Source organism: Eubalaena glacialis, chromosome 4 (assembly GCF_028564815.1).
Source record: "Eubalaena glacialis isolate mEubGla1 chromosome 4, mEubGla1.1.hap2.+ XY, whole genome shotgun sequence".
NCBI lineage: Eukaryota > Metazoa > Chordata > Mammalia > Artiodactyla > Balaenidae > Eubalaena > Eubalaena glacialis.
In genome coordinates, this window is record NC_083719.1 from 116,300,461 (window position 1) to 116,324,176 (window position 23,716).

At 38.4% G+C, this 23,716-nt stretch overlaps 1 protein-coding gene across 3 annotated transcripts; it reads right to left on the reverse strand.

The window, feature by feature from the left end:
* On the reverse strand, positions 1-23,716 carry CDC25C (cell division cycle 25C). Of its 3 annotated transcripts, XM_061189643.1 has the most exons (13): positions 23,507-23,716; positions 22,710-22,804; positions 21,954-21,999; positions 20,375-20,408; positions 20,170-20,259; positions 16,426-16,584; positions 5,231-5,383; positions 4,196-4,297; positions 3,116-3,178; positions 1,747-1,845; positions 1,077-1,210; positions 578-689; positions 1-377 (listed from the first exon to the last, which is right to left on the reverse strand). In XM_061189643.1, exons 1-13 carry the CDS (start codon positions 23,701-23,703, stop codon positions 228-230), a joined length of 1,434 nt encoding a protein of 477 aa, XP_061045626.1. In that variant the 5' UTR covers positions 23,704-23,716; the 3' UTR covers positions 1-227. The 3 variants fall into 3 exon arrangements, with proteins under 3 accessions (XP_061045626.1, XP_061045627.1, XP_061045625.1); XM_061189644.1 differs by lacking the exon at positions 3,116-3,178; XM_061189642.1 differs by lacking the exon at positions 4,196-4,297 and having other exon boundaries at positions 23,507-23,703.

Consider the following 23,716-nt stretch of genomic DNA (forward strand, 5'->3'; position numbering starts at 1 on the left):
CCAAGGCTCCAGCCTTACAGAGCCAGCTCCAGGACTTCCCACCAGCCAGCAGCTCTACTGACACCTAACCAGTCCCCAGGCCTGGGATTTCAGTAGTTTGGCAGCCTGTTGGTTTGCTGACATCTCTTAACATCTTGGGTTTAGCTGAATAGAAGATGGCCTCTTTCTGCTTAGGGTTTCTACAGTGTCTTTTGGTGAGTCCTAGGCAGCCAGTGGGTGATCTGATATCATGGGCTCACATCCTTCACCAGTAAGGCAATCTGTTCCTGCAGCTGCCGCTCCCCTTCCCATGCTTTGCTCTGGTTTCGACACCTCAGCAGCTCAGCCTTATGGTCCTGGTGATGCATAGGGCAGTAGCTCTGTGGTTCGCACAGCTCCTGAAAGGCAGGGGACAGAGTAAGGGATCCTCTTGATGCCTGCAGTCTGCCTACTAGGTATAATAGAGATGCTGCAAGTAGTGGCTAAGAAGGAGCAGCAGTTTCTTCTCAGAGGGCTTTGCAGGACCTGGGAGCTGCATGCTAAAGTAGGCTTCCCCGAGTTTGGGCTCCCCCGTTGCCCCATGTGCACCATCCTTTACCATATATTCTGGAAAGAAGTCTCTGTAGCCCCCTTTGAGGATATACAGCTCTGGGTAGTATAGTGCAGGATACTGGTTCACAGCCCTGTCCTCTTGTCTCAGAGAGCGGTACCTTTAGAGAAAATCCAGGGATGGGTGGGGTGGAAAGAAGCGAGTTCAGGATTCCATGGGCTATTCACTGGGGAAGGGGAGGAAGAATAGACTTTTGCTAACCCTCAAAAGGAGCTCCAGATCTGTTTTTGCAAAACAAGGTCCAAGTGGCACCACTCTTTCTCCTTTGCTCCATCGGTACCTAATTCCCAATCCTTTTTCCTTCACTGCTTCAAACCTTTGAATTGTAGAAACCCCTTTCCTCCACCTCCCTAACATTCTTCAAACTTCAGTGGAAAGCATTCATTGATTCAGTCTCTGTCTGAACTGATCTGGGAAGGTTCCCTGGCTGTAAGTCCCTACTCAAGATCCATTTCCATCACCCACCCTACCCTGTGTAGACACTCACATTCGGGGACCCCTCTCTGAGGAGAATTCACAGTGGAACACAATGATTATTCTTTTCTGAGTATCCAACGGGACAATGGGTTTCTTCAGAAAAAAGTTATATAGTTCTTCTTGACTGTACAAGTTTAAAGCTCCCTGTAAAAGAATTTTATTAAGTATTTCCTTAAGGATCTGTGAACAGGGCCAACACTTAGAAATAACTGGAATACCATCTTGAAATATTTGGTTCAGGAAGGCTAGACTATAAGTACTTTCAGAAAGGCAATCTACCTGTATCTACCCCCAGGGCCTGGCATGGAGCTTGGTATGTAGTAGGTGCTCAATAAATGTTTATAGAATGGAACTGCCTGAAGTGTAGGGATCATTGTGAGGAATGTCTGTAAGCATTAAGTGTTTGCAAAGTGTTTCTCAGTCCTTGGATGAATGTTTTTACTTCCAGGTAGGAGCTCTTGGCTCCTATAGAAAAAAGGGAGATTGGTCTAAGAGGGAAAGGGAAAGTAAATTGCTCAAAGTACACAGAATTAGAACAAGAATGAGGACTAACAGCCTTGATGTGCTCCAAATGTATAATATCTGCCCTGGTTCTAGAGTTCACAGGACCCTTTGTCCAAACTTCTAAATAAAGAGCTATCCCCAGCCCCTTCCCTGCTAAGTCCTCAATGTAAGCTTACCTGGATGTGTCCTCCCAGGAACTCATATGGATAGCGGCAATCGATGATATAAAATTTCTCTATCAGACCCTGGAACTTCCCCAAAAGCAAGGCAGCCACCTGCACAGAAACTATGATTGAATATCCTGCTTCTTCTGAGGGAGAGAAGAGCCAGTCACACAGTTCCTGATTTGCACAGCATTCCACTGTACACCCAGCCTCCAAAGTCCCCCTATGGTTGAAATATGGCAGTGATGCAGCCCCACCCCTCATAAGAGGATAAAATAGGAAATGGCCTTTTTGGAGAACCAAAATAGCTGGTATTGCCAGGACATCAGGGAAAACTACACTCAGGCTACTTATTTGGAGGCAGGCATGGCTGCAGTCAGCCTCTGAGAAGATACCCAAGGACTTCTGTAAGGGCACAGGTAGCAGCTAGAGCTCCTGATTTTACAAGAAGAAATGAGAAATGATTCCCCACCCACCGCTGTAAAATTAGAAAGCAAGTTTCCTGAAAGGGATATGGAAGGAAAGGGGTGATATCCAGAAGAGGAAACTTAAGCTTCGTGTAGTTATGTCAATTGGTTCAACCTTTCTGGAGGGGACTTTGTAAATACTTATAAAAATAAATGCAATTACACTTTCAACAATTTCTTTTCTAACGTGTTAAGTAAACAGAAAAGTACATAAAGATAGGGCACAATAATATTCATCTCACCATTGTTTCAGATTATCAAAATATTATGAATAACTTAAATACTCAATAAAAGGGGTTGAATTAAATAAATTAGACATTATCAGTATAACAGAATATTACATAGCCATTAAAAGGATAATATAGATATCTTTTTATTGCTATAGAAAGATGTTTACAATGTCTTACTAAGCTAATTGCAAAATTACATGTTTATTAGGATCCTATTTTTATAAAACTTATGCCAGAATAAAATGTGTAAGGCCACAAGGAAAGTATTACTAGTGCTTATTTCTGGTGGTGAGGTTATGGGTAGAGTGACCAAATAATTACTGCACAAACTGGGACACTTTTGAGAGTGAAAGAGAACACTATTAATAATTACCCTACACTAATAGGCATAAACGGGATTGCAACATGTAAACCAGGATGTAAGTTCAGCCTAACTGGGTGATTTTTACTTTTTTCCTTTCCCCTTCCTCCTTCCTTCCTTTCTTTCATAACAATTATATATCATTTGTTTAATTAAAAACAAAGGTGCATATAAAAGAGAGTCCTTTAATACAGCTTCAGTTGAATAAAGAGCCTATATGAGTGAAAACAGAAATAAATACAAATGGAAGTGGGGATTTTAGGGACAGAACAGACCAGATGGTAGCTTATGTAACCAGTTACCATCTCCAGAAATCTGCTTACTGTTTCTGGGTTGACGTACTTCAGATCTTGGTGTCTCCCTGACACGGTCGGCAGCGCACATACCTAGAAATACCCAAGAGCTGAAATAACAGCAAGTTCTCTATACCCAAATTTGAGATCATGACCCATATATTGTCCTTTCCAAATGACATTTAAAACCTCAGATGCCTTCAGAAATCAATGGTCTCTATAACGTGTATATGCAGCAATTTCATTTCTAAGAACTGATCCTAAGGAAATAATTACGGATGTGTACAAAGTTTCAGATTTAGCTACAAATATGTCCACCTTGGTATAGTCCATAAGGAAAAATTGTAGAAGTAAATATCCTACAAGAAACGATTTATCAAGAAATTATGGGCAGCCAAAAAAGAAAGAAAGAAAGAAGTACTGTGCTGCTATTAAAAGTGATTAAATGATGAAGCAGAACTGTTTACTGACATGAAAAGATGTTCCTGATACATCAAATGAGAGGGAATAAAAACCTCAACAGATCACAAAACAAACTTGGAAAAGCAAAAAATGTATTTGTGTACATGCATGTGTGTTTGTGAAAATACATAGAAAAACGTCTGCAGGAATATACACCAAGAAAATATTAAATAAAAGCAATAATACTCTGACAAGATTTGGGGTAGATTTCATTTTCCATCTTTTCTGTAGTGACCAAGTATGATTTACATAATTTTAAAATATATTAAAAGAAAAAAAAAGTAGAAAGCCTCATACTCGGGACTTCCCTGGCAGTCCAGTGGTTAAGACTCCGTGCTTCCACTGCAGGGGGGATGGGTTCGACCCCTGGTTGGGAAACTAAGATCCTGCATGCTGCACGGTACAGCCAAAAAAAAAAAAAAAAAAAAGCCTCTTATTTTCCCCACTGCTCTGGATATTCCCAGAATGAATAAGGAATCCTTTCTCATGAAAGGCTTAGGGCCTAGATCTACCACTACAGCACTTTCAGGTTATCAATGAGTACTTGGTGAAGATGCATGATTAATTAAACCTAGTGTCCTCTGCAAGCAGAGAAGATTCAGATCCAAAATACAGGATGAAATATAGGATTGGTGTAACCAAACTCACCTTGGAGAAATCACCAATCAGAGGCCCCTGGTTAGAATCTTCCTCCAGCATCTGAGCCATATTAATGTCACAGAGGGAGACCATTTTCTTTATACCTAAGCCCTGAAGACAACAAGATTCCCCCCACCCCCAGTCCTCATGTTAAAAACCATGGGATGGAAGGAGTGGAGGGAGACATTAAAAATATGCGTACTCTTTGATCTAATAATTCCACTTGTTTTACTAAGAAAATAAAGATATGTACAAAGATTTGGCTGTAAGGATGTTTACAACAGAGAAAAATTACTAATAAATGATCAATAACAGGATCTTGACTAAACAAATCATATCCACACATTATAGATTACTATTAAGGAATAAAAAGTATGTTGTAAATTTCATTGACATGAAAATATGACATGATATCATTAAGTAGGTTAGAAAACATGTACTTTATAATGCCACTTTAATAAAAGAAAAAACATATTTGCATTAAAAAATGTCTGAAAGACTATACATCAAGTATTAACAGTAATTATCTCTGGCCTGTGGGATTATGGGCATTTTGCAATGGCTTCTTTTTGCTTACCTGCATTTTCCATTTTTCTGTAACGTCATACACTGATTTTATAAAATAGCCAAATGTATTGAGATTTTTTAAAGGAGGTATAGGGGATGAGGGCTAAGTTTTTCAGAATTTGCTTTCCACCAAACAAGTGTGCTCTAGGATGCTATTTCTCTCAGAATGCATATAAAACAACAATAAATGTCCTTACCAATCAAAGTTCCCTTGTACTCTCTCAGATCTTAAAAGAGAGGGTTGGGAAGACAATACAATGATATCATTTCCAAAATTATAATATAATATATTTATTATTAAATATTTTATATATGGATGCAGATGTAGAAAAGAAAACAGGAAGATGGAAAGAAGAGATAAAAGTAAAAGTAATGAGGAAGAAGACCAAAAGATATACTAAAGCAATCCCCATACCAGAAAAGTGGAGAAGACGAGATAGAAGATTAAAGAGACTGTCTTCTTAAAAAGTTTCTTACCTTCCTGAGCTCTTTGTGGCTAGAACAATACTTCTTTTTTACTTTATCTGGTATTGTGTTGTCCTTGAATTTTACCATCTGCTTCAGTCTTGGACTGTTCAAACTGTCTGGCAACGAAGAGGAGCGATACAGGCAGCTCCTGTTCACAGATGCCTGTTTGGAAATATGAAACCCCAAGGTTCTTACTCCTTAAAGTGTGTCTGCAGGCCAGCATTGTGAACATCTCCTGGGAGCTTGTTAGAAATGCAGAATCCCAGATGTTAGGCTTCGCCCCAGACCTGCTAAGTTAAAATTTGCACTCTAACAAGATGCCCAGGTGATTCCTAGGAACACTCAAGTTTGAGAAACAATGCCCCAGGTAAGCAACCTGTCTTCCCCTCCTCATTAACATCTTTCTCCTCAGACTGCATGATGTTCCATCTCTCCTAGATGTTTTAAATCCAGCCAAATTCTCAACCTGACCATCTTATATATAACAATTCTTGTAGAAGAAAGCAAATGCAAGCTTAGTTCCTCCAGTCATATGATAGTTTCTCTATGGGATCCTAAGACCCTGACAATCAAAAAACAATTTTTTTTTTCCAGCTGTGTTGGGTCTTCTTTCTGCACGCAAGCTTTCTCTAATTGCGGTGAGTGTGGGCTACTCTTCGTTGCAGTGCGCAGGCTTCTCATTGCAGTGGCTTCTCTTGTTGCAGAGCACAGGCTCTAGGCGCACGGGCTTCAGTAGTTGCCACACATGGGTTCAGTACTTGTGGCACGTGGGCCCTAGAGCACACAGGCTTCAGTAGCTGTGGCATGCGAACTCAGTAGTTGCGGCGCACGGGTTTCAGTAGTTGTGGCACGAGGGCTCAGTAGTTGTGGCTCGTGTGCTTTAGAGCACAGGATCAGTAATTGTGGTGCACGGGCTTAATTGCTCTGCAGCATGTGGGATCTTCCCGGACCAGGGATCGAACCCATGTCCCTTCCATTGGCAGGTGGATTCTTAACCACTGCGCCACCAAGGAAGTCCAAGACCCTGACAATCAAGATTTAAGAACCCTGACAAAACTGAAGATGACAAGCCAAAAAAGTTAGCCTGGGTGAAAAAGTACTAAGAAGCAAGAGTATGTAGTTGTCCCTTGGTATCTGTGAGAGACTCGTTCCAGGACTACTACAGATACCAAAATCTAGAGGCGCTCAAGTCCCTTACTTAAAACTATGTAGTATCTGTATATAATCTATGAACATCCTCCTGTATACTGTATTTTATTTATTTATTTTTTGGCCACGCTGTGCGGCATGTGGGATCTTAGTTCCCTGACCAGGGATCGAACCCATGCCCCCTGCAGTGGAAGTGTGGAGTCTTAACCACTGAACCGCCAGGGAAGTCCCTCCTGTATATTTTAAATCATCTCTAGATTATAATACAGCTAATACCTATACCTATACCTAATACCTATAATACCTAATACAATGTAAATGTTATGTAAATAGTTTCCTGTGTGGGCAAATTCAAGCTTACTTTTTGGAACTTTCTGGGGAAAAATAATTTTTTTAAAAAATATTTTCAATCTGTGGAGTGAGAGAGAAAAAATGTCATTCAGCCTTCTAGAAGGGGATGAATGGGGAAGAAATATAGCAAAATAAGCAGCATGCAAGGGAAAAGAAAACACTAGAATCTAATATCAGGATGACCATTATAGGATTGAAACTATGAAGCCCATCAGGAAAAAAATAGATTAAATACCAGGAAGAACTAGTCTTGGGAGTTGCTGGCCCAGCAATAGACTAAATACAGGAGGATGGACTAATTGTCTCTTTGAAAGGCATGATAGGTGTGTTATATACCCAGAGGCAGGGGGATATATTAAAAGACCTCTGATGGCAAGTTTCAACTAATCCAAGATTCTTATCCTCTGTTTCCTTCTTTATACACTCACCTCACTAATTGCCATTGATTGATTTAGGAGGGTGCTAGACCCCCTAAATAAGAGATAAGAGAGCCAAAATTAGAACACACATTGATAGTAAATGGTTTCTAGGAGAAGAAAATATGAACATCAGTATTTTACTTTACAATAACTATATCTACACGACAGTGTTTGTCACACCCATGGTCCTAAGGAAAACTCCATTGTTCATGGTACCAGTTGAAGGTACAGTTCACATTTGATATACCAACATTCTATAACTACCTTTTCCCTTGGACCCCTGCCAGTCATCTCCCTATGTCTCCACAACCCTACTCCAAGCCACTGGTGACTGGACCATATTGCTGACTGAACACTCCTATTTAGTGGTCAAGAATATGTAAACATAACCTGGGCCAATCAGGTTCCCTCTCTGGGAGTCTAACTTGGAAAATATCAAAATAATTAGGCAGCAGCAAAAGCCAAAGCTTTATTAAAAGGAAGAAGCCAGGCTTCCCTGGTGGCGCAGTGGTTAAGAATCTGCCTGCCAATGCAGGGGACACGGGTTCGAGCCCTGGTCTGGGAAGAACCCACATGCCGCGGAGCGACTAAGCCCGTGAGCCACAATTGCTGAGCCTGCGCGTCTGCAGCCTGTGCTCCGCAAAGAGAGAGGCCATGACGGTGAGAGGCCCGCGCACCGCGATGAAGAGTGGCCCCCGCTCGCCGCAACTGGAGAAAGCCCTCGCACAGAAACGAAGACCCAACACAGCCAAAAATAAATATAAATAAATAAATAAATTTATAAAAAAAATAAAAAATAACGACAGATTTGCTTTAAAAAAAAAAAAAAGGAAGAAGCCAAGAGATATAGTCAAGGCCATGATGCCAATGATGAATGGATGGATGAACCAAAGGTACGGTGGTAGAGGAAATGTGGTGAAGAACTGAGGAGCAGGCTACCCAGCCTCCATGACAGACTTCCCTTCATATAACTTCAGTTTTGCCCTGAGAAGAATGCAGGAGGAAGCCAGATCAGAATTTCAAATTTGCTGGCCTTAGTGCAATCTTTGTTTCTTTTAACCAAAAGAGCCTCTCTAGAACACACTGTAATTGTTAAGCTAAGGGTTCATTTTAAAGAGTTTGAATTAATTATCTACTAAGTGAAATGTATCCATTTATTAGCATTACATCTAAGAAATCTTTGCCTAACACAAGGTCACAAACATTTTTCTCCTATGTTTTTTCCTTCAGTTGTTTTACAGTTTTAGGTTTTATATTTAGGCCCATGATCCATTTTGTGCTAATTTCTATATATGGTGTGAAGTATAGATTGAAGTTTTTGTTTTTGTTTTTCAGATGGATTTTCAATTGCTCCAGCACAACTTGTTGAAAAGACTATGCCTTCTCCATTTAATTGCTTTTGTGTCTTGGTTTATTATCAATTAACCATATATGCATGGGTCTATTTCTCGAATCTCTATTCTGTTGCACTGAAGCTTTACGTTTTTGGTAGCTATTATGATGGTGACAACGAAGGTGATAAACATCTCTTTGGGTTTCATATTGTCCAAGGACAAGAAGCCAGAAATAAACGAGAGCAAAAAACTACTTTAACAAACAGAAACAGCCACTACTGTTTTGACAGATACTTCCCAATATATTTATATAAAAACAAATGGCAACTTATTGCAAGGAGTATAAGTGCTAGGTCATAGAGGAATGATGACGATGATACTTTAGATTTGTCTAGCCAGTTAGAAGTTTCCCAGTTACCAGAAGCTGGTGAGGGGAGATCCCAGGACCAGCTGTCTTAGATCTACCAACTAATGGCTTTCATTGTTTAAGGAATCAATGAACACTTTCCAAATCTGGGAGTTTTAGAGCATTGCAAAGGCCAGAAAGAAGAAAAGTTCAATTCTACTTGCAGATTTTATAAAAAGGTCAAATTGGATAATTATTACTTTGCAAACTGAGGAGGCATCATCATTTCCTCATGGCTTACATGCTCTTCAGCACACATAGTCTTGGCTTCTGTCTGTACCACTCTACTGCTCTTGTCAAGGCTATCAACAATCTTCTTGTTGTCACATCAGACAGTCACTTCTTTAGCCATGTATCATCCTGAAGCTCACAGTGCCTTCCACTGACTTGGCTAATCCCTTATTTAGCTTCAATGGCACAGCCTAGTTTCTTAGTTTAGTTCTAGTATAGATAACTGTTTACTAAAAGAACTGTGATGCTTCTACCTCTCTGTTGCTCCTTCTCAGTCTTCTTTGTCAAGCTTCCTCACCTACCAAACCTCTAACAGATGCTGGATTCAGGGTGAGGACCTGGCCCTTTTTTAATCTCCTCACTCTTGCCATAGGTGATTTTTTTCTACACATGAATTTAAACTTTCCCTCTATGCTGATGACTCTCAAATTTTTCTCTCAAGACTTCTGCTCTTACTTCCAGACTTCCACATTCACATACCTGTTTGACAATTTTTAAGTACGTACCAGATGACATAGCAGTGAATCAGAGAGTAGAACAGACAAACAAATAAATATACTCTGTACTTTCATGTAGTGAAAAGTGCTGTAAGTAAAAAATAAAGAAGGATAAAAGATAGGAAAAATATTGGGGTTAGAAGTTTGTTGGGAAAGGCTTTTCTGTTAAGGTGACGTATGTGGAGATAAGAGACCGAAATGAGGGAGAAAATCATGTTTGCCCAGGGGAAGAGTGTTTCAGGCTGAAGGAACAACAAATGCCCTGGTGAGAATAGCAAGGCCAGTGATGGCCACATTTAGTATGGTTCCATTTTTAGAAAGTTCAAAAACTGAAGCAATACTATAAACCAACTAGATCTAACAGACATCTATAGAATACTGTACCCAACAACAGTAGAATATACATTCTTCTCTAATACACATGGAACATTCTCCAGGATAGACTATATACTAGGACATAAAAAAAAGCCTCAATAAATTTTAAAGGATTGAAGTGATACAAAGTATGTTCTCTGATTACAATGGAATAGTTAGAAATTTATAATAGAAAAAAATCTGGAAAACTCACAAATATGTAGAAATTAACACACTCCTAAATAACCAGTGGGTCAAAAAAGATCACAAGGGAAATCAGAAAATACTTTGAGATGAATGAGAATGAAGATATAACATACAAAAACTTAGGTAAAAATGCAGCTAAACCAGTGCTTAGATGAAATTTATAGCTGTAAATATCTATAATAAAAAAGAAGGAAGAATTCAAGTCAATGACCTAACCTCCACTAAAGAAGAAACTAAATCCAAAGCAAGCAGAAGGAAGGAAATAAGACAGATTAGAGCAAAACTCAGTGAAGTAGAGAACAGAAAAACAACAGAGAAAAACAACACAACCAAAAGTTGGTTCTTTGAAAAAATCAACAAAATTGATAAACCTTTAGCTAGACTAACCAAGAAAAAAAGACAAAATACTCAAATTACTAAAATCACAAATGAAAGAGAAGACATTACAACCAATCATAAAGAGTTTTAAAAACATCATAATGGGGACTTCCCTGGTGGTCCAGTAGGTAAGACTCTGTGCTCCCAATGCAGGGCGCGCAGGTTTGATCCCTGGTTGGGGAACTAGATCCTGCATGCATGCCACAACTAAGAGCCTGCATGCCGCAACTAAAAGATCCCACATGCCTCAACTAAGACCTAGTTCAGCCAAAATTAATTAATTAATTAATTAATTTTAGAAAATCATAATGGTATACTATGAACAATTATATTCTAATGAATGAGAAAACTTAGATTAAATGGGAAAATTCCTAAAAAGACAAAAACTATTGTCAAGAAAAAAACCAGAAAATCTGACTAGACCTGCAAAAAATAAAGAGATTAAATTAGTAATTTTAAAACTTCTCACAGGAACTTCCCTGGAGGTCCAGTAGTTAAGGCTCCGCGTTTCCACTGCAGGCAGCATGGGTTCAATCCCTGGTCAGGGAACTAAGAACTCGCATGCCACGTGGCGCAGCCAAAAAATAAAATAAAATAATTAAAAACAACAACAATGACAAACAAAAACTTCTCACAAAGAAAAGCTCAGGGACTTCCCTGGTGGCCCAGTGGTTAAGAATCCTCCTGCCAAATTGAAGGAGAAAAACCATATGATCATCTCAACAGATGCAGAGAAAGCTTTCGACAAAATTCAACACCCATTTATGATAAAAACCCTCCAGAAAGTAGGCATAGAGGGAAATTTCCTCAACATAATAAAGGCCTTATATGACAAACCCACAGCCAACATTGTCCTCAATGGTGAAAAACTGAAACCATTTCCTCTAAGATCAGGAACAAGACAAGGTTGCCCACTCTCACCACTATTATTCAACATAGTTTTGGAAGTGTTAGCCACAGCAATCAGAGAAGAAAAAGAAATAAAAAGAATCCAAATCGGAAAAGAAGAAGTAAAGCTGTCACTGTTTGCAGATGACATGATACTATACATAGAGAATCCTAAAGATGCTACCAGAAAACTACTAGAGTTAATCAATGAAATTGGTAAAGTAGCAGGATACAAAATTAATGCACAGAAATCTCTTGCATTCCTATACACTAATGATGAAAAATCTGAAAGTGAAATTAAGAAAACACTCCCATTTACCATTGCAACAAAAAGAATAAAATATCTAGGAATAAACCTACCTAAGGAGACAAAAGACCTGTATGCAGAAAATTATAAGACACTGATGAAAGAAATTAAAGATGATACAAATAGATGGAGAGATATACCATGTTCTTGGATTGGAAGAATCAACATTGTGAAAATGAATATACTACCCAAAGCAATCCACAGATTCAATGCAATCCCCATCAAACTACCAGTGGCATTTTTCACAGAAATAGAACAAAAAATTTCACAATTTGTATGGAAACACAAAAGACCCCGAATAGCTAAAGCAATCTTGAGAAAGAAAAACGGAGCTGGAGGAATCAGGCTCCCTGACTTCACACTATACTACAAAACTACAGTAATCAAGACAGTATGGTACTGGCACAATAACAGAAATATAGATCAATGGAACAGGATAGAAAGCCCAGAGATAAACCCACACACATATGGTCACCTTATCTTTGATAAAGGAGGCAAGAATATACAGTGGAGAAAAGACAGCCTCTTCAATAAGTGGTGCTGGGAAAACTGGACAGCTACATGTAAAAGAATGAAATTAGAACACTCCCTAACACCATACACAAAAATAAACTCAAAATGGATTAAAGACCTAAATGTAAGGCCAGACACTATCAAACTCTTAGAGGAAAACATAGGCAGAACACTCTATGACATAAATCACAGAAAGATCCTTTTTGACCCACCTCCTAGAGAAATGGAAATAAAATCAAAAATAAACAAATGGGACCTAATGAAACTTAAAAGCTTTTGTACAGCAAAGAAAACCATAAACAAGACGAAAAGACAACCCTCAGAATGGGAGAAAATATTTGCAAATGAAGCAACTGACAAAGGATTAATCTCCAAAATTTACAAGCAGCTCATGCAGCTCAATATCAAAAAAACAAAAACCCAATCCAAAAATGGGCAGAAGACCTAAATAGACATTTCTCCAAAGAAGATATACAGATTGCCAACAAACACATGAAAGAATGCTCAACATCATTAATCATTAGAGAAATGCAAATCAAAATTACAATGAGATATCATCTCACACTGGTCAGAATGGCCATCATCAAAAAATCTACAAACAATAAATGCTGGAGAGGGTGTGGAGAAAAGGGAACCCTCCTGCACTGTTGGTGGGAATGTAAATTGATACAGCCACTATGGAGAACAGTATGGAGGTTCCTTAAAAACTAAAAATAGAACTACCATACGACCCAGCAATCCCACTGCTGGGCATATACCCTGAGAAAACCATAATTCAAAAAGAGTCATGTACCAACATGTTCATTGCAGCTCTATTTACAATAGCCAGGACATGGAAGCAACCTAAGTGTCCATCAACAGATGAATGGATAAAGAAGATGCGGCATATATATACAATGGAATATTACTCAGCCATAAAAAGAAACGAAATTGAGTCATTTGTAGTGAGGTGGATGGACCTAGAGTCTGTCATACAGAGCGAACTAAGTCAGAAAGAGAAAAACAAATACGGTATGCTAACACATATATGTGGAATCTAAAAAAAAAAAAAAAAGAAGGTCATGAAGAACCTAGGGGCAAGACGGGAATAAAGACACAGACCTACTAGAGAATGGACTTGAGGATACGGGGAGGGGGAAGGGTAAGCTGGGACAAAGTGAGAGAGTGGCATGGACATATATACACTACCAAATGTAAAATAGATAGCTAGTGGGAAGCAGCCGCATAGCACAGGGAGATCAGCTCGGTGCTTTGTGACCCCCTAGAGGGGTGGGATAGGGAGGGTGGGAGGGAGGGAGACACAAGAGGGAAGAGATATGGGGACACATGTATATGTATAACTGATTCACTTTGTTATAAAGCAGAAACTAACACACCACTGTAAAGCAATTATACTCCAATAAAGATGTTAAAAAAAAAAAAAAAAGAATCCTCCTGCCAATGCAGGGGACACGGGTTTGAGCCCTGGTCCGGAAGATCCTACATGTCACGGAGCAACTAAGCCCGTGCGCCACAACTACCGAGCCTGCACTCTCGAGCCTGCGAGTCACAACTACTGAGCCTGCGTGCCACAGCTACTGAAGCCCACGCACCTAGAGCCCATGCTCTGCAACAAGAGAAGCCACCCAATGAGAAGCCCAAGCACACAACGAAGAGTAGCCCCCGCTCGCCACAACTAGAGAAAGCTCGTGCACAGGCACGAAGACCCAATGCAGCCACAAACAAACAAACAAACAAATTAATTAATTAATTAAAAAGAAACTGAGGCATAGCAAGATCATATTACTCACCCATGCAGGTAGAAGTGGCAGAGTCAAGCTATGAACCCAGGCAGTATGGCTCTAGAGTCCATACGTTTTAGACCAACATGCTCCATTGACTCCCATGCTCTTGACTTTTCCCTCTAATACCAAATAATCTCAAAGTCATCCTTCAATCAGGATTGGGAATGGTGGTCAGAAAAACATAATACCCAAGGCTAATTAACCCTAATTTTCTTTCAAGGAGAATATATTCAAATATACTTTGTGAAATAAAAAATATATAAAATGACTTACTACAAAGCTACAGTAATTGAAACTATGGTTCTGTAAAGATACACCTAGACCAAAGGAATAGAATAGGGAGTTCAGAAATAAACCCTCACATACACAGTCAAATGATTTTTGACAATGGTGCCAAGACCTTTCAATGAGGAAAAGACAGTCTTTTCAACAAATGGTGCTGGGAAAATTGGATATTCACATGCAAGAGAATGAAATTGGACCCTTACGTTACACCATAAGCAAAACTTAATTCAAAATGGAACAAGACCCAAATTTAAGAGCTATAACTATACAACTCTACAAAGAATTTCTGTGTGGGGTGATGAAAATAAAATTGACACCTCTGTGCCCTAGATCTCTCCTTTCTGATCCTTGAATGATGTTATTCCTGTTATGTATCTACCTCATTATTAGACTCTTCAGTGGCTATTACTCCTTCTTCACAAACTTTCTCTCTGCTTTTAAACTTGGAGTCACTAGCCTTCATTTTCTCCTCTATGCAGATGGTTCTGAAACGTACATTCATTTCCAGTCCTGATGTTTCCAACTCCTCATTCAGTATTTCCATTTAAGCTTCCTGTTACTGCCTCTAACTGAAATGTCCAAAACTGAACATATCTTATTCCCTTTGAATTCACCTTTCTTTTCAAATTCATTACAGTGTCACTATTTCTCCAGTTACTCAGATTAAAGTTAAAAGTAGTACCATCCCAAACTCCTAGGTCCTTTTTTCCTATCACTCTGCCATTCATAGCACTTTTAACAATCATTATCTTGTTTATTGACTTACTTGCATTATCTATCTTCTTGACTAGAAAAAATACAAATAGGAACTACATGAAAATTAGGAATCTTGTCCATCTTAATCATGACTCTGTTCTTAGTTCTAGCACAGCACCTGGTGCATACCAGCCTCCTAATAAATACTTATTGAATGTTGTTACAGTTTATACTAGTTTTTATTAACAATAATAAAGTAGGTATATTACTACAAACTGCTTTTAATACTTTATCATATTAACAATGATTCTCTTGTAGAAGTGTTTATTATCATTATGCTCTCCATTTTATAATTGAGAAACTGAGCCTTAGAGTGGTTAAGTGTCTTGTTCATGGTCATAACACTACATAAGAGAATGAGGACCAGAATCCAAGGGTTCTAACTCAGCTATATCATATTTACCTCGTAAAATGAATAAGTTTAAAAAACACACCACCTGGACTTCCCTGGCAGTCCCGTGGTTAAGACTCCATGCTTCCAATGCAGGGGGCGTGGGTTCAATCCCTGGTTGGGGAAGATCCCGCATGCCGCAAGGCAAGGCCAAAACAAAAAACAAAAAACACCCCTACACATATTTGTCTCAAAGAAATGAAGTTGATTCAGAAAATCTAACTGCCTCAGAAACTATCTTTGATATTTCAGTACATCGCCAATAAGCCACAGGCTTCAGATATTCCTCTCAATGATATGGGGAGGATAAAAGACAAAAAGATATATTGTAAAATACCTAAAAAATCATGTTAAGTATATCTCATCTATTACTATTATTCTGGAGGCATCACTTACACAAGATTACACTGATGGTGATCTACTCAAACTGCTAACGAACCTTCTCACCCAGCAGTAATAAGAGTCCCATGATGACCTGATACCATATCAGTCAGGTAGCCCTTAGAGTATAGAGACCATGTCTTCTTGATCTCTGCAGACCTACCACATAGTACAGTGGCTGCAACATATTAGATACACAATATTATTTATTCAAGAATGAAGGAATTTGGGACTTCCCTGGTGGTCCAGTGGTTAAGAATCCACCTTCCAATGCAGGGGACGCAGGTTTGATCCCTGGTCGGGGAACTAAGATCCCACATGCCGCAGGGCAATTAAGCCCATGCGCCGCAACTACAGAGCCCACCCGGTCTGGAGCCTGTGCACCACAACTAGAGAGAAGCCCGCGTGCCATAGCTAGAGAGAAACCCACCCGCCACCACGAAAGATCCTGCATGCTGCAACTAAGACCTGACGCAGTCAAAAAATTAATTAATTAATTAATTAATTAATTAATTAATTTAAAAGAATGAAGGAATTTGAAAAATGCAAAGACACCATCAGAGAGTACTTTACCTTGGCCTCTTCTTGATCTTCCAGATAAAACTCCATCAACTCATCTGAAATCTCCTCTGTCTGGTTTTCTCCTAGCTCTGGATTTTTATCTAATTTTGAAACTGTAGTAATAGGACTGTCCAGATATTTCATTTCACTTTCCACCAAGTTTCCATTGTCCTATGAATTATATTGACAATATTAAAAACTATCCAGGACCCTTACCTTACATCATGTACAGATATTAACTCAAAATGAATCAAAGACCTAAATGTAAGAGCTAAAACTATAAAACTCTTAGAAGAAAACAGGAGGAAAGCTTTACAGCCTTGGATTTGGCAATGATTTCTTGGATATTACACAAAACCACAAGCAACAAAAGAAAAAATAGATAAACTGGACTTCATCAAAATTAAAAACTTTTGTGCATCGAAGAATACTATCAAAAAAGTGAAAAGGCAACCCATAGGATAAAATATTTGCAAATCACATGAATACTATCAAAAAAGTGAAAAGGCAACCCATAGGATAAAATATTTGCAAATCACATATAAGGGATTAATATTCAGAATATATAAAGAACTCCCACAACTCAACAACAATAGCAACAATAACAACAATAGCAACAATAACAACAGAAGCAAACAGGACTTGAATAGACATTTCTCCACACATATACAAATGACCAATCAGCACATGAAAAGATACACAACATAACTAGTCATTAGGGAAATGCAAATCAAAACCACAATGAGATACTACTTTGTACCCATTAGGATAGCTACTATTAAACAAACAAACAAACAAAAAACCCCAGAAAATAACAAGTGTTGGCAAGGATATGGAGAAATTGGAACCCTTGTACATTGCTGTGGGAAATGTCAAATGGTGCAGCCGCTATGGATAACGGTATGGTGGTTCCCCCAAAAAATCAAACATAGAATTACCGTATATGAGCAGTAATTCCATTTCTTGGTATATACCCCAAAGAATGAAAGCAGGGGTTTGAAGATATTTTTATACGAATGTTCACAGCAGCATTATTCACAATAGCCAAAAGGTGTAAACAACTCAAATGTCCATCAACAGATTAATGGATAAACAAAATGCAGTATATTCATACAATGGAATATTATCCAGCCATAAAAAGGAATGAAATTCTGAGGCATGCTACAATATGGATGAACCTTGAAGACATTATGCTAAGTGAGATAAGCCAGAAACAAAAGGACAAATATTATATGATTCTACTTACATGAAGTACCTAGAGTAGTCAAATTCACAGAGACAGAAAAGAGACTAGAGGTTACCAGGGGGAGAAAAGCGCAGTTATTATTTAATGAGTAGACAGCTTCTGTTTTGAAGGATGAAAAAATTCTGAAATGGATAGTGCTGATAGTTGTACAACACTGTGAACGTACTTAATGTCACTGGGTTGTACACAAAAATATGGTTTAGATGGTAAATGTTATGTATGTTTTACTACATTAAAAAAAAAATCACACACACATATACAGAAGAGTATCTAGTAATTTACCATGCTCCAAGTCTTCCCCTACTCCAAGAAATCAAAAATCTGAAACATGATCAACTTTATCTACTTAGCATGGGATATGTTAAAATGGCTTTCCCAGAGGGTTGAGATTAGAATCCAAATCTCTGGAGTATCTTAAGTCCATAGTCTATTAAAAACAAGTGATGCTGTACACCTGAAACTAACACAACCTTGTAAATCAACTGTACTTCAATTTAAAAAAAAAAGAAAAAAATCACAACAAGTGAGTGCCTGGGTAACTTAAGACTCCAGTAGCAAAATGGACAAAGGACACAATCATTCACTAGAGAAAATATACATGGCTAACAGTCACATGAAATCATTACTAATTATTTTTAACATAAAATAAAACATTTTACCCATCTAATTAGCAATTTTTTTAAGTGATAACAAATTATCCAAATGAGCCATGGATTGCTCCTGAAAACGTAAATTCTTAGAACTTTTTTTGGAAAGAAATTTGGCAATATGTATCAAAAATCTTAAAAATATTTAAACCTTTTAATCCAGTAATTATGTGTCTTGGTACTAATCCTAAATAAAAAAATTTTTAACATAGGCAAAAATTTGTGCTCAAGAACTTACATGATAGCATTATTTGTAAAAGCAAAATGTGGATACTCCTAAGTGTCCAACAATTGGGAAGTATTGTACCTAGGTGTTAGAATAAAAGCATCCCTTAAAAAGTAATGTTTACTAAGAGTTTTAATATTAACTTAAAATAACAGGATATGAAGTTATATATATGATATGACCTCAACTTTGTAAAACTGTACACATGGTTAAAAGATTGAAAGAAATGAGGTAAAATGTTAATAGTGGTTTTTCTCTATGAGGTAGCTATTTTCTTTTTTATATTTTACTATATTTTTATACCATTTTCACAATGGGCACATAGTACTTTTAAAATCAGGGAACGGGGGGCAGAAACACTTAAAGAATAAAGGGGAAATTTTTTAAAAGGCCTAAGAATTTTTTCTTCTCCTTAAACTTAAATGAATAAAAAGATCAGAGGACATCTCCTCCCTTTCCCTGCTCAAAGGTTACTTCTCCAACCCCTTTTTTCACCCAAGTCAGCTTTGAAAAATTCAAAGGGGCATAAATCCAGATCTATCATCCTCTACCCCACAATACCTCGGTAGACTCTTGAGGAAGATGTCCAGTGACTCACCAGTAGAAAAAGAGGAGACCTCAGGTTCCTGGGTACCCACCACTCCAAGGGCTTTGAAGTGCTGTTTTCCTGCATAAGAAAAACTGCATTGGCTGGAGGAAGAGAAGTGTCAGCAGACCCTGCCAAAAACATTTCATCTGATGAAGCCATGAATAATCCTTACAAAACACAGTATATGTAACCAAGGTTGACCACGTACCTTGAAAATACAAATTATGGTTTGGATTTGTTATGGTGTGTAGATCTGCTCTGGAGGGTACTAATTTTATGATCACAAGCCAAAGGAAGGGAGGGAGAAGGGAGCCTGGCAGGGGAAGGAATGATGAGATTTTTAAAAAGTGATTATAAAGGGAGATTAGAAGGACTGTAATTCAAGAAAAAGCTGATTAGAACAGCCAAAAACATGGGCATAACTTAGGCAATGTGAGCAAAGAAGAACAGCAGCTATCTTTTATAAATACTGACCTGGGGGAAAGGATGGGAGGCGGGCGAAAAGAAAAATGATGGCTAGAAAATGGGATTAGTTGAAGGGATTAGTTAGAGAATTATCTTAGCAATTAGGTAGCTTTGCAGAGGCCAGTTTCAACTTGGAACTGAAGGATGGTCTGAGACTCAGACAAAAAAGGACAATGACTTCCTCAGAATAGGGGCTAAGAAGCTGGGCTAAGGGGGAAATAAGAAGAAATTAAGAAACCTAGACTTGTATATGAAGCCATGCAAAGAATATGTGAACAAGTTATGTAAGTTATCCCTATCTGTTTAAAAAAAAAAAAAAAAGTCCTAAATTCCTTACACTGCAATCAACTGAACGTGAGTAATAATGATGACCTGCTGTGGAAGACTTGGAGCTAGGATCAAACTTTAAAGGGTAAAAACAAAACAAACCATAAAGAATTTTTTTTCCATAGTGATGCAATTTGCTTGTCTAGCATACTGAGGCACAAACAGCTCTAGGTCTCATAATGATACTGATGAGTTAGTTGCTCCACTCAAAGGAAGAAAACTGCTAATGGATCTAGGTTTCCATTAAAACACTCACATTCTCTTTATCTGCGGATGAGCTACATATTGCATCTTTCTTCCTGTGGCCATGGTCCAAAGCATTCGGAGTGCTACAAAGCAGCTGTGCCTACAAGAGATTGTTTTCTGAGAACATTCAGCATCCTCAAGCCACAGGTAAGCTGGAAGCCCTCTGCTTCCCACGTGACAAACAAACTCAGACCCAAGAAAGATGAGTTACTCACTGGGCTGCATTTTACAAGGTGTTGGTGATAATTCCTGTAGATAAAAAAAACTGCCAGTCAGTTAAACCCCAAATAGGATTTGGTTATTCTTCAGTGGCTTGGGACATCCCACTTTTCCTTTCTTCCATTCTAGGAGACCTGTACCTAGTTGATATGTCTCTTCCAATAACAATATGTAGGGTGTTCTCTGTGGTAAATATCAAGACATTGAGTGACATCCTGGGGATAAGGACCTCATTTCACTGGCATAACCATATATATAGATATGCATCAAAGATGATGAGTTTGTCCTACATCTTATGCAGACATAATTTACAATTTACTAATTTTTCAGCATTGACTATTGGGAGTTAATATTTATTTTTTTATGAATTTCTATCCTCCTTTTCCAGATTTTATCTAGTTTACCTGGGTTAGGACATATAAACAATGCAAAGAAAATACAGGCAATATAAAGTAAAATTTTCACATGTATTGATTAAAAATATTCATGGAAACCCTTCCCTAGTGCATGAAATTGGCACCTAATTCATCTAAACATCGAAGAATAATACTATAAAAAGATTAAAACAGTCAAATGGAAAATTTATGATAAATTTAAGAAGTTGAATTAAAATTACTTTTCAGTCCTGAGTACTCTCTGATTGAACATTTTAAGATCTCCAACACGGGACTTCCCTGGTGGCTCAGTGGTTAAGGATCCGCCTGCCAATTCAGGGGACACGGGTTCGATCCCTGGTCTGGGAAGATCCCGCATGCCGCGGAACAACAAAGCCTGTGCGCCACAACTACTGAGCCTGCGCTCTAGAGCCCACGAGCCACAACTACTGAGCCCGCGTGCCACAGCTACCGAAGCCCATGCGCCTAGAGCCCGTGCTCCACAACAAGAGAAGCCACCGCAATGAGAAGCCCGTGCACCACAACAAAGAGTAGCCCCCACTCGCCACAACTAGAGAAAGCCCGCGCGCAGCAACGAAGACCCAACGCAGCCAAAAGTTAATTAATTAATTAATAGATTAATTTTTAAAATCTCCAACAAAGAATCTTCAACAGTAATAATAATAAACATTATAAAATGTATGGTATGCATTAGGTACACATTTTCATTTAATCCTCACAGCAGCCATTTATGTAAAGTGCTATTATTATCTCCATTATTATTATTTCTTTATTACAAATAAAGAAACTGAGGTCCCTTGAAATTAAGAAACTTGTCAGAGTCAGCTGGTGAAGTAGTAGTAAGCCACTGGAATCCAGACACTCTGATTCCAGAGCCTGCACTCTGCACTTTCAACCACTAAGACATATATACTCCGTCTAAGTGCAGTATACCATTCTCCTCCATTCTAAAGACAATACTGATTGTATGTGATGGTTAAAATGAATAGCCTTCATTTTCACAACACAATTTAGATCTTGGAAACTTAAAAACATTTCAAGGGAAGAATCTAGGCCCCAAAGCCCACTTACATCTAAAGTGAAACATTCTCTACTCTACAGAGTCTGCATAGGATAATAAAATCCCCAGGCCAGTGCTGAAAAGGCTTTAGCATGGGGTTCATTTCGCAAAAGAACTTACATCCCAGCTAACTGTATTTCCTCAGGTCCTGTAGAATCCAAGTGACCTGCAATCAGATGTGAAGAGTTATTCTTGTCCATGCATTTTGTCTTTCCTTCTCATTTTCTTCATTACCAGTGAGCCATATTAATTTCAAAAGCTGGCCTTGTGAACACAAAGGCTCTTGATAGGTACCAGTTTCATGGTACAAGGTACCATGGTATAAGGTACAAGTTCATGGAAACTTAAGAATTTACATGTGTCACTGAAAGAAAAAATTCTGAGAAGCAGTGCATTATGCTAACCTACAGAGATTTTTTCCATGAGTAGAAAGGAAAGCTTATCACTCAGGAAATGTGAAATCAGAAGAAATACTAAAATGGTTGACTAGTAAAACACATTCCTTTGGGGTACACACCCTATAAAAACACATAAGAATTAGTTGACAAAGTATTTCTTTATGTTGGTTTCTTTGCCTCTGCTGAGATTAGACTAGGGCATAAAACTTTTCATCTTTAACTACCACTTTCATTCCCACAATCAGTCAACAAAATATTCCTTCTTGTCTAACTTTCTCAATGCAAAGTGACTTCTATTGGGGTCAATTCTCTTCCCATTGGCTGAATCATTCTCCTCAAAAATCCTCTAGGTACTCAAAGAATTCCATCTTCAAGGCTCTCTATTTACTTTTACCACCTTCCATCTCTATCCTACTACTCTGTCCTCACCCCTAACAGTTATTCCTTCCCTTGAGGTTTTTACCTCCCTTTTCCCTACCAGTTTCATCAAGGTCTGAAGAAGTGGTAAACTGAGTGGCAGACATCTCCCCGCTGCTAAGATTCGAAAGATTAAGGCAACGTTTTGGGGTTTCTCTGTTGAGACATAATAATACATCAAGATTCCCATTAGGTTGTAATATCCTTAAAAGGCAAAGATCACATTATCCTCTTCATTTGAAACACCCCTCAATGACTATCACATAATCTGAGCAGTATCCAAATAAAGCTAATTGTTTTTTGGAAATATTTCAGATTAGGCTGAGAAAAATCTCCCACCTTTTCTCTACTCTAATAATCTGTACCTCATTTTCTCCTCACCAACATATTGAGGCAAGGTAATTTTTAAAAATTGGCTGAGGTGGGTCTTGACCACACATCTTTTGCCCTGAGCAACATAACAACACAGATTTGATTTCTCCCTGGAGTCTCCAGTACTTCTCTGATTCTCCAACTTTGTTGGCTAGCTGACACATCAGGGCATGGCATGACCAGAATTTGAAGTACAGTAACATTAACGTTAACAGTGGTACTAATAAAGTGGAAACTCATATAATGCAATAAAGTTTTCAAAGACTTTTCCCAGACATCACATCATTTGATTCTCACAAGATCCTAGTAAGATAGTAAGATATTATGTCACAGAAAAGAAGCCTGAGACTCAAAACGGTCACATGGCTAGTCAAGGGCAGAGCTAAGACTTAAACCCTGATCTCTGAGCCAGGATAATTTTTAAAAACCCAAAAACTGTTTAGAAGAGCAAAGGAGATAAGGTGTGAAAAGAAAAAGTGGATTTACCCGGACAAGATGCTTAGGTTTGCAGAATCACCAAAAAGTTTCTTCTCCACTGGAGTTCTAGGGAGATCTGAACTGATGGAAAAGGAAGTATCTCTCTCCAGGAGCAGGTTTAATATCTTCCTCTGATTGGACCTAAAACTAGGTCCTGAGCCAGGGCTTCCCTCCTCTCTTGTAGATGAAAAGAATTCTGCAGACATGGTCTCCGAGTTC

What these genes read in the sequence shown, in the direction of transcription:
- CDC25C (XM_061189643.1), bottom strand. Translation starts at nt 23,703, where the DNA reads ATGTCTGCAGAATTCTTTTCATCTACAAGAGAGGAGGGAAGCCCTGGC. An exon ending in TTCAGACCTTGATGAAACTG is followed by an intron (nt 22,000 to 22,709) that starts GTAGGGAAAAGG and finishes ATCTGATTGCAG; the next exon opens with GTCACTTGGATTCTACAGGA. An exon ending in GAAATACAGTTAGCTGGGAT is followed by an intron (nt 20,409 to 21,953) that starts GTAAGTTCTTTT and finishes TTTTATCTACAG; the next exon opens with GAATTATCACCAACACCTTG.